This window comes from Etheostoma spectabile, chromosome 3 (genome assembly GCF_008692095.1).
Source record: "Etheostoma spectabile isolate EspeVRDwgs_2016 chromosome 3, UIUC_Espe_1.0, whole genome shotgun sequence".
Taxonomy (NCBI): domain Eukaryota; kingdom Metazoa; phylum Chordata; class Actinopteri; order Perciformes; family Percidae; genus Etheostoma; species Etheostoma spectabile.
Window position 1 is genome coordinate 13,198,720 of NC_045735.1, and position 10,657 is coordinate 13,209,376.

At 39.6% G+C, this 10,657-nt stretch overlaps 3 protein-coding genes and 1 long non-coding RNA gene across 16 annotated transcripts in view; 2 read left to right on the forward strand and 2 right to left on the reverse strand.

Moving 5' to 3' along the window:
- The window catches only part of dnaaf1 (dynein axonemal assembly factor 1), a 2,553-nt gene extending 968 nt beyond the window's left edge, over positions 1-1,585 (reverse strand). The window contains exons 1-2 of one of the 3 annotated variants that reach the window (XM_032511188.1): positions 459-1,585; positions 39-360 (exon numbers count right to left, since the gene is read on the reverse strand). In XM_032511188.1, the coding sequence (XP_032367079.1) occupies positions 39-360; positions 459-1,428 (1,292 nt within the window). In that variant the 5' untranslated portion in view covers positions 1,429-1,585. Of the gene's footprint in view, positions 361-458 lie in introns of all 3 variants that reach the window. The other 2 variants (XM_032511181.1, XM_032511172.1) reach the window with 2 other exon arrangements.
- A 17-nt stretch (positions 1,586-1,602) lies between these two features.
- Positions 1,603-4,065, forward strand: mrpl44 (mitochondrial ribosomal protein L44). The gene is made up of 4 exons (XM_032511195.1): positions 1,603-1,873; positions 2,392-2,860; positions 2,997-3,175; positions 3,400-4,065. Exons 1-4 carry the CDS (start codon positions 1,698-1,700, stop codon positions 3,578-3,580), a joined length of 1,005 nt encoding a protein of 334 aa, XP_032367086.1. The 5' UTR covers positions 1,603-1,697; the 3' UTR covers positions 3,581-4,065.
- Positions 4,066-5,302: 1,237 nt separating this feature from the next.
- LOC116686404 (uncharacterized) overlaps positions 5,303-10,657 on the reverse strand; it is a 27,237-nt gene continuing 21,882 nt past the window's right edge. The window contains exon 3 of the long non-coding RNA XR_004331245.1: positions 5,303-5,681. This is a non-coding gene — a long non-coding RNA (uncharacterized LOC116686404). The remainder of the gene's footprint in view (positions 5,682-10,657) is intronic.
- Positions 6,100-10,657, forward strand: part of agfg1a (ArfGAP with FG repeats 1a) — a 22,249-nt gene continuing 17,691 nt past the window's right edge. For 4 of the 11 annotated variants that reach the window (XM_032511303.1, XM_032511286.1, XM_032511294.1 and 1 more), the window contains exon 1: positions 6,101-6,484. In XM_032511303.1, the coding sequence (XP_032367194.1) occupies positions 6,318-6,484 (167 nt within the window). In that variant the 5' untranslated portion in view covers positions 6,101-6,317. Of the gene's footprint in view, positions 6,485-10,657 lie in introns of all 11 variants that reach the window. The other 7 variants (XM_032511275.1, XM_032511281.1, XM_032511324.1 and 4 more) reach the window with 4 other exon arrangements.

A 10,657-nucleotide genomic window follows, 5' to 3' on the forward strand; every position in this document is an offset into this window, starting at 1 on the left:
TATCATCTCCTATTTCTTGTTTATCATCTCCTATTTCGGTCTCTAGCATCTTCCCTGCAAGGCTTTCTTGCTCTTGTGCTGAGTGCTCTGGATTCAGCCCCTCCTTCTCTTGTGTCACAGTCACCTTTGTCTTTGATTTCTCCTGGTCGCCTTTCTCTAACTGTTCCCTCTCTAAACCTTGGCCTGGCTGCTCTTCTTTAAGATGTTTACAGTTTGACTGCTGTTCATTGGGCCCCTGTGTCGATTGACTCTGGAAGAACTCCTCACGGGCATCCAGGCAGTCTTGCACAAAGACTGGCATCATCTGGGTGTCATTTTCCTCACATGGACTCTCTGGAGTGGTTGAATCCTCAGTGACCCCTGAAATGAAACAGATTGTAGGCAGCTGTTTTAAAGACGCAAATCCACATTTACTCTGTATGTGTGCACCAGGGTAGTAAAAGTTGTAAACCGTATACCTTTCTCTTGTAGCTCTCGAAGGCGTTGTCTCTCCCAGGCTTTCTTTCGAATGTTTGCAATGCCGTCCAAGCTGTCCTGAATTTTCCTCCTCTCTCGTGTTTCCCACTGCTCCCTCTCTTTACGCTCCGCTTCCAGCCCTCCCACAGCCCATGCCTCTGCACATGCCCTGTCTTTGGGGAACACAGGGCGATCGTCAAGGAAGGTGAGCTGCTTGAGACGCACAATCATGGTCTTCCTGTAGTTTGGGATTTTTCTCACCACCTCATTTCCCATTAGATTTAGCACACGCAGTTCTGGCATGGCCTCAAGTACCAGGAGGATCTCAGGGTCATGTAATAGATTGTGAGACATGTCCAGCACACTGATTACCAGACACTGACTCAGATGCTTTATGTCCCCCACAGTCTCCAGCTTGTTGTGGGCTATCTGCAGAGTGCTCAGGTCAGGAAGGAAGGAGATATTCTCTATGATGTGTATGAAGTTGTTGGAGACATTAAGGGTACAGAGCTTTTTCAGAGGTTCAAGGTTTTCCAGCTTGTGTAAGAGGTTCTGCTGAAGGAACAAGCAGCGCAGATCGGTCTGAGCATCCAGGTTCTCAATGCGTTGAAGCCCATTGCTTTCCAGCCAGAGACACTTCAGTCCTGTGTACTCCTCTAGGTTCTCAATGGCGGAGAAACCTTTGAAATGCAGGTACAGGGTGTCATTCAGGCAAGGTGTTGAGTAAAGTTTGTTCTGCTTACAAAGGTCTTTAAGGAACATCTTGGTCATGCGTGGCTCTGAATGTTTTGCTCTTTGTTGAAGTGGGGTTTGCGGTTCTGTGTTACTTTCCTTGTTTCCTTGAGCGTCATCATTTGTCATGGCATCCACTTTATCTTTGACAGAAGAAGTTTTTTCGGCATCTCCATCTTCCATTTTAGTCGCTGGCAGTACTTTATCTCCCGTCTTTTCCTGGACTTCTGGAGTGGACATCGCCAAAAATACACAAACTAACAAGAGGAGAAAAATAAATATGTAATCTATACTTATTTTGTATTTGTAATCTAGCAATTTGTAAGATTAGTTGCCCCGTGAATTTAACTCGACTGTCCGCTGTGTCTGTATGTAACGTTGGTAAACGTTAATGTTTGTTTCCATGGTAACGCGCCGTCGTTAGTTAGGAACAGTCTGGCTAGCCGGATATTGTTTCTAGTTCCGTGCCGGACATTTTTAGCTGTTGCACTCATGCTTTACTGACGACCATGGCGTCCGGATACATACTAAATCGTGGTGTGCTAACGTTAGGCATTCACTGTCAGCGTGTTTGCAGAAACGTATCATTGTCACAGGTTAGGGAGAAAAAGCGATGGATGAAAGCATACACACACCTCATGGCAAAGAAGTTAAAGCTTGAAGGACCTCCACCACCGAAGCCACGGTGAGGCTAACGTTAGCTAGCTAGCTGACAAGAGTGCACTAGAGAGCATCTCAAGGCCATTAACGTTATAGTATTTCATATATTGGTCAGTGTGTGTTTATTCATCTTAGCCGATTGATTAGGCTTAATATATATATATAAGAAAGTGTAATTGCATTACACACATTGCCAATGCGAACTTTTTTTTGCAGTGCGAGTGTTGATATTATTTCCAGTTATTAAAGTGAACCAAGGGGCGGAGCAAGCAATCGTGGTTTCTTTGCACAGGTGGAGGAATAGCTGGGCCATATTTGTGCTTCTCATATTATAATTTTATATTTAAGAATTTAATTTAACATAGTTTTGACCGTACTCATCAAACACTTTTGTCCTGATGGTACAAATACTATTAACTTTAGTGTACAGTTACTAAGTGTCACACATACATAGGGATTTTGGATAACCCCAACAGCACCAGAACCAGTTTGGTTTTTTTGTTTAGAGGAAGTCAGTTAACGCCACGTTTGACTTTCTTTCAGGTCTCATCAGCCTCACTGGGATTACCACGCTGAGGTTCAGGCTTTCAGCAGCCGCCTCCACGAGAACTTCTCCCTGGAGGTACTGAAAACAGCCTTCATCAATCCCTGTTACCTGCAGGCGGAGCAAGAGAAGAGAAAGGGGTTAGGCGTGGACTCCGGGATCACTGCTCTTGTTCTAAAAGATAATACCCGGCTGAGTGAAAAGGGAGCAGGTTTCACTAAAAGCTTCCTGACAGACTGGTGCGGGGCCAGCTTCCCGAGCCTGCCGAGTGAGGGGGTGGAGAGTGTCGTAGGGCACCTTACCAGTTCAGCAGTGGTGTCCTATGTAGCAAGAAATCTCGGCATTGACGACCTAACCCTGAGTGCAGAATGTCCTGTTCCTGATGATGTGCTTCATTCAACATTCATGGCAGTAATTGGAGTTTTACAGGAGAGCAGTGGAGCTGAGCAAACTGGATTGTTCCTCCGGGTAAGAGAATTATGGGAGAATTGCTTCCGCAGAGTATCATGGGTTCTCAATATTTGCTATCATTTTTCCACCTTCAGACTCTTGAGTTATTTTTACAATAGTATGACACTTTTCATTTCATCTCCCCTCTCCGTAGGATTTCCTGGTCACTCAGCTGATAGGGAAAGACCTGTTTGATATGTGGACAGTTATCAACCCCATGGGACTATTAGTGGAAGAGCTTACTAAGAGGAAGGTTCCACTGCCAGAGCCTCGCCTCATCAGGTCTGCTGGAGCTTGTACCGTCCTGCCTCTGTACTTTGTCGGCTTGTACAGGTATGTGTGCAGTTGTAGATGCTGTTACAATTACAGTAATTAAAGGTTAACTGTATTAAAAAAATGGAGTGTCCTAGAAATCAAGTTACATTAAAATTTACACTTTTGAGGTTTGAGTGAGATGCAGGTAATTCATTTTGATGACTTGATGGTTAAAAGTGTTTTGTGTTTAATCTGCCTAATAGAATCACTTTTTGGGTATTTGTTTACGTGTGTTAATTCAGCAACAAGAAGCTTCTGGCTCAGGGTCCAGGAGAGACACTTGCAGCAGCCGAGGACGAGGCAGCTCGTGTGGCCCTCCGGAAACTCTACGGCTACACTGAGAACCACAGACCCTTTGACTTCTCTCCACTACAGCAGCATCAGCAGACATTAATTCAATCAGTCAGCAGCAATTCATGTTAATTAACAATTTGCTGCAGCAGAAAATGGTTTAAAGGGGGTGCAGTTGGACAGGATTGTGGCATGATTCTTCTTAAGAGATTATTTATAGTACATCTCGTTTGTGGGTAACAGACTCTCTCTGGATTGCAGAGAGAAAATAAGGTCACCTTCTACCTTAAATGTTAGTTTAGTAATGAAAAAAGACAAAAGCAAGCAAAACAAACATTATCGTCCACATAAAAAGTTTGACTAGGCAGTAAGAACCAGGTTTCAGACAGAAATCTAAGAACTCTATTATTTAAATGATTTAATTTGATAACATATTCACGAGTAAAGTCAACTGGTCCCCTGCCTTACCTTGGCTAATGTTGACCAATCCTGCAATCCTTGGCACAAAATAGCCTTGGTGTCTAGTTTTCCTTGTAAATAATACAATTGTAATTTGGTTTACTTGGTATTCTGTTATATGCGATTCATCTGTAATAAAAAAGTAATGTGTACACCAAGACTTTGTTCATGCAAGTTATTTTGGTGTGTGGATATATACACTTGATATCTAGAATTCTTTTTTTGTCAATGTGGTACCTTTCATCTGTAGGTTATTCCGTAAGGATTACCATTCTTTTTTTTTTTTAATGAGTCATCTGTTTAAAACTCTAATGACAAGCATCTTTCAAGCATTTACATGGAAATCAACTGACTTCAAGTTTAGTCCCTGGAAATAGTTCATATTCTATGCAGAGGACTACTCTAGTGCTGATGAAGTGCTGTGGCGATATGGCTGGCTTTGCGAGTCTAGCACAGACAAAAGGGAAATGTTGTACTATGTCATCATTTTCTCCAATCTAGTATGATTCTATTTACATAACATGTTTTGTAATATTTTCTAAAATTAAATACTGCATTGCATTAAAAACGTGAGTATTAGAGAAAAAAAGCGCACCATGGTGCAGTGAAATTGTTAATCCCCATAGTGGCGCTGATGTGTAAACAGACATGCGGTCTGTGCACTGTCATGAGTACAACCAAAGAGATCTCCTTTAAGAGACGAGACAGTTCAAGCCCATTCTAATTTTCGGAATCCGCTGTTTGACACGTGAAATACAATTCCTTGGCCAAGTCACCTGGTGCGCTATCTTTTTACACTGTAATGTTTTCCACTTCATGATCTGATAACTACAGATAAACTATTAACTAGTACAAACCGTCTTGGACTTAGGCAAACCATATAATCTATTGTAAAAACTGGGTAAATGTATTACGCAGTAATTAATCAACGTCAGTGCATTATTGTTGTGGACCACTAGGTAGTGACAACGCCAATTGCAAGGACAACATGAAACGTCAGCAACTTAATTTTTCATCCAATTGAAGAAGACTAAAACAATACGGAATGTATGGCTTCAAAGAGACATTTCTATTTTATGAAGGATTATTTTGACTAAAGCAGAAGGGATTTCAAGATTTGTCTACCCTTCCCTCCCTCCCTCTCTCTCTCTCCATGATTCAACATGTAAAGACATAAATACCATATTTAAGATATTTCTATGGAAAAACAGACACCATCATTTAAAAAAAACCCAGTGCTCTCTGGCTCTAAGGATCAAGTTGGATTTGAAATTCTGCACTTTTTAACCTTTTTAATCCTTTATCAGAGATAAGGCAACGTTCAAAGAATATAACTCAGTTTTCAAATCTCTACCTAATGGCACATTATAATTAATGAAAAGTTATTTAATAATTCATATCCTACAAACCTGTTTATCTCAAAAGTCATGCCAGTTGACAATTATTGTAGTTTTTGTATGACAGAACAAGAATCGTTAACTCATCTCTTTTATGGTTGTTTATTTTGTATTACATTCTGGAAAAGTTTTGGAATTTATATGGTATCTAAAACAACACATACAATCACACTTGAAGGGGAACTTATTATTACATATTTTGAATAAAGATATACATTTATGTAATATTGTTAATCTTTTTATTTTATTAGGTAAGTGTCATATTCATAAATCAAAATTTTCCAAATCAAGACCATGTTTTAAACTATTCCAAATTGAAATGTACATATATTTTGAGTCTCTTAAATTAGTAACAAATAAGAAAGCTACAGTTATATCTGAAATATACTCCAAACTATGTAATTAAGAACATCTGTTGTCAATATCATTAATCAACGAGGTACGTAAGTCTGTCACATTTTTATTTTATTTATTCTCTTCATGTGTTTGTTTATACTTTACTTATCACTTTCTTACTTGTTTTCATATTATATCAGTGCAATCATTTATCTATAATCGTATGTTATGAGCTGTGATGACTGAATGTTTGAAAATCGATTTATAAAGAAAAAATAAATGGCTTAATGGCTTAACCAGACTCTAATCATCTCAACAAGGAAATATGTTGGAAACATCTTGGAACGTAAGATAACCTTCTCGTAAGAACATCCATGAAGACAACCATTTGACCTGACCCAAAACGAAGCGGTGTAGTCGGCATAACGGGATTTAAGCGAAAGCGGAAGTCCCCGACAGGAACCATCTTGTTCCGTTAGTACAACTGATCCAACGCCTTAAACTCCTTGTCCGAGGAGACGCTAGGCCCCCTTAACAACAGAGCCACCTACCCATTCCTTCTCTGTCTTTAGCACGGGTCGGCAATCGACTAGCGTTAAAAAGCACAGCCCTTTGTTTTAGCTTAGTTGACTTTCCTGACTCCCAGGTTTTATTAATCCTGCCGTATATCCCTTACCATGGCGGCGAGTGCGAAACGAAAACAAGAGGAGAAACACCTGAAGATGCTGAGAGAAATGACGAGTTTGCCTCCCAACAGAAAGTGCTTTGACTGCGACCAGCGCGGCCCAACATACGCCAATATGACAGTGGGCTCCTTCGTATGTACCTCCTGCTCTGGTATCCTGTAAGTTCTAAATTGCCGAGTGACCTTAGCTTAGACATGGCGCCAACAATATAACGTTTCTGTACGCTTCAGCTGACGTTACCTTAATTGTCTATGGACGTTACATGCGGCAATCTAACGTTACCGTTAGCCAACTAGCGCTAGCTAACGGTAGATGGGTATCCAGTAGTGCCAGTGTGAGTTTAGCTGTTTTGACATTGTCTTTCTGTGCTGTGTTGGGCGGGGTACATAGAGGTGTCAGCATTCACTCAGCACAGAAAGCTAACGTAGCAACCATGACTAGATGCTAGCTAACTTTAGCTTCCAATACTGGCCAGTGAACTTATGTGACACCTTGCAAAAGCTAGCTAGCTAACTATGTCTACAGATAAGCCAGTAGCCAGCTGCTACTACCAGTTGCTGGCAACTTTTGGAGGTACCACCTTGTAACTGAGCTTATTGATTTCCTTTTATGAAATAACCCCGACATACAAAGACGCATTAACACATATTTAAATCATCCGTTGGTCTAACGCTAGGTTTTATTTTGTTTCCATAATTTTTATTATATAGATTGTTGTTATTATAATCCATAGAACCATGCCGAGAATGATCAATTTGATTTAATTCAAAATTATTGCTCAATTATGCTAAATTATAGTAACGTTAACGTTAGTCACCTGGGTGTGAAAAAGCCACGTCATTTTGAGATGCGACAGATACGTAAATGCAATAACGTTACCATTTTTAAGCCATCATCAGTTGTATTTGTCCGGTCTATTTTTACATTAGATTTAGAAGTATTAACCCTACGGTACTGAATGTAACAGATGTACAATGACAATCATGCTAGAAAGACTTTACTTACGTTACTCATTTTATCCCCCGACTGACCCCAAAACCTTTGTACGAGTTCACGCATGGCAGTTTACCGTCTACAACGGTTAAAAAACCTAACTACAGCAGTGATAGTTTCAGTGTAGCCTGATGTTTTGACTTTAGAAAGCGCTTGCCTGATTCAAAGCTAAGCGTTGCTTTGCAGTTGTGTAATCAAGCATCTGTAGTTTGGGATTTTGGATTAGTGAAGCATTCCATTTCTTATCATTCAGCTAAAGATATCCCACTAATAAAGCTGTGGTATAATATAGTAATGATAATTTATAATGACAAATAATAAATGCAATACAGCATGGAGGATATGTTTGCTTTATCTTGCATGGCATTGTGCTAATCTGAACATAATCCCTCTCCTTTTGAGGATTGTTCTGTTTTCTCTTGTAAATACATTCACTGGAAACTAAATTATGCCCATGGACATCAAGTGCTAAAAAACATATAGCTCAGTGTCCCGCTGTCTTGCAAGGACTTTTTATTCTTGTGCTTTTCTTTTTCTATTTTCTTTTTTTAACCCAGATCTAGTTTTAAAAACATCATATGGTTTTATCTCAATCAAGAATTCTGGTGCTCTTTGCCACCAAGTCCTATCTTTCCTCACAAATTAACTACATCTACTTTGTGTTTACTTATCATATCATACTTTTTATTGTCTGTAAAGCATCCTTGAGTGCTCAGAAAGGCGCTGTTAAATAAAATGTATTATTGTTATTATAAGCCTTTGTAAGTAAAAACATTTGAGTAGAATAAATTGGCAGTGGGCTAATATCAGGTAACCTAATAAGCTGTTCACCCATCCTGTTCTGCTCATTCACACAGTCATCAGCTTGCACTGGTCCTTCTTAATGCTTTATGGAAATCACCCTGCCATTCTCCATTTGTGTGTAATGGTTATTCTAATAGTATTGCAATGGAAAGCAACATATTTGCTGCTCAGTAATTCTCCACGGATGGCCTTTTAGTTCTATCAGGCAACAGGGGAACAGATGACTTTATTGACACAATACTATGCTGTTTGTCCGTCAGACTTTGTCTAAGATACAGCCCTTGTTTGATTAGGTTTGTGCCAACTGTAACTTTCTCAACTGAACCTGAAGGTTATTTACCATAGCATTGAAAAGAATGATATTCATTCTGTGTTTGCTGAGGGACTCCACTTTGAATTTCCTATTTGCTCACCCTATGGTATTGAAGTCTATAATGTGAGTTAATTGAGTCCTTTAATAGTTTGAGATCACTATTCCTCCTCTTTCTCTCCTGCTGCTGTCTCACTCACTTTTTATGAAGACAAAACATGTTTAGAATTGCAGTGGTGAACGTGTTCTCAGCAGGAGATTGTGGGTTTGAAAGGATTACTGTCTGTCTGCTGTATGCAGGAAGCCTGGTGTGATTGGAGGCTAGGAAGTGGTAGGGCCCACCGTGCTGCTACATCAGCATGTGCTGTTCTACATTCCACAGGAAGTGGCAAAGAAGTCACTCTCTCTTTTTCCTTTTGTAATTCTTAGCCATTGTGAGAGAGCACCTATGTATTCATGCTAAGACTTGATATTTTATTTTCCTTACTGTCTTGACTACCCAGTATGACTGTTTTATAAATAAAAGTAGTGTTTGCTTGATTTTGTACTGTACAGGGAAAGCAAAGTCTTCAACCATACTTTTTGACCAGTAGAGAGATTGCAGAGGCAGTCATAGATGTGATAGTGATTTTTAATTTAAGGAAGTTGTTTGCCCCCATACTTAATTTGCAGTTTTGGCAGTAAACAGTGTTTTAATGTTTAGCGATGATAACCGGGGTATGACTACTTACAACATAACAACCTTCTCCCCCATAGTTGTGGTTGTTTAATGGGTGGAGTTGGAATCCACTGTGTAAACACATTCCCTATGAAGGTGGAGGACTTCCCAGTAGGAACACCACTCACAATGTCTCTGTCTGGAGAGTTGCCCATGGCAGGAAGTAACCCCATTTGGCTTATGTATTCTGAGTAAGCAGGGCTCCAACAGTGACGTGACCGAGGTGGTGAGGTGTCATTGACACCAAATGTCCTGGATAATATTTATCAAAGACAAGTTAACAGATATGACTTGAACTGAGCATGTTTGGTTTTCTCGGGCCCCTGACATTTGATCCTTCAATAAGGCACAGTGTCTGAAGCACTGTTGGGCATAAGCACTTGGCATACATGCTGGTTTGATAGTGAGCCATAACAGTTAGGAATTATCTTTTTCTGTAAAAGGTACTTAAATTGTAGAAAGTGTAAAATACTAGGGGTGTGAATCTCTTGGCACCTCACGATTCCGATTCAAAGGCCAACGATTCGATTCCAAACAGATTATCGACATTTCCATGCCTGATTTAAGAATATATAAATCTGAGTTTGTTAGATTTTGACATATACAGTATTTGTCACACAAGTTTTAATGAAATGTTTTTCTACTGAGGTTTTTATTTTGTAATTATTCTATGTTTAAGCCTTAAATATGCTTGTAAAAGTCACCTTCTCACACAGTGTTCTTCCATGTCAGAGGCTCAGTCGTGTTTAAAGGGGAAGAATCGGCTTCTTACAACATGAAACATGAGGTGGTCAGATGTAATGTGAAAAAGTAGATAACAGCCTTTTATGTGTTTTGATGAATTTGTGTGTGTGTATGTGTGAGAGATTTTTTTCCTTTTAAGCAAGAGTTTAAGCACTCTTGCTTAAACTCTAAGTTGTTGTCCATTATCCCATCTTCTTTCAGTCACTCTGATTTGTATATGTATGGACACAGTAACTTTGAAAAAAAATCATCACATTTATGATACAAAACAGTATATGTATAAAATACATGTTTTTATTTTTTTTAGGGACTTGAAGCGGCCAAGTGTTGGATGATGCATAGTGTCTTCTATCTTTTGAGACTTACCATTGCCAGTTTACCTCACCCTGGAGCTCTTACAGTATGCAAATGAGATTGGTTTTCCCAGCTGAGCTGGTCTGATGTACAGTAGCTACTAGGTCATAATTATTTTACCGTGCAATATGTGATACTATTCTCTGACACACTATGCTACCCAGTAGACATGATCTGCAAAAGAGTGGCTTGATTAAAGGTTAGTGTTATAGGCATTGTTAACGTGTACAGTATTGTGATGTAAGGAGTAATTTTATCAATTTTACATTTTGTTTAAATAATAATCACTGTCGTCAGTTAATTCTCCTTATAGAAATAATCCAACTGTCACTGAACATTGTCACAATTGCATGGCCCCTTTTTCAAGCAGAATTGGGGGAGGGCGGGGGGGGGGGAGACTGTAGGACC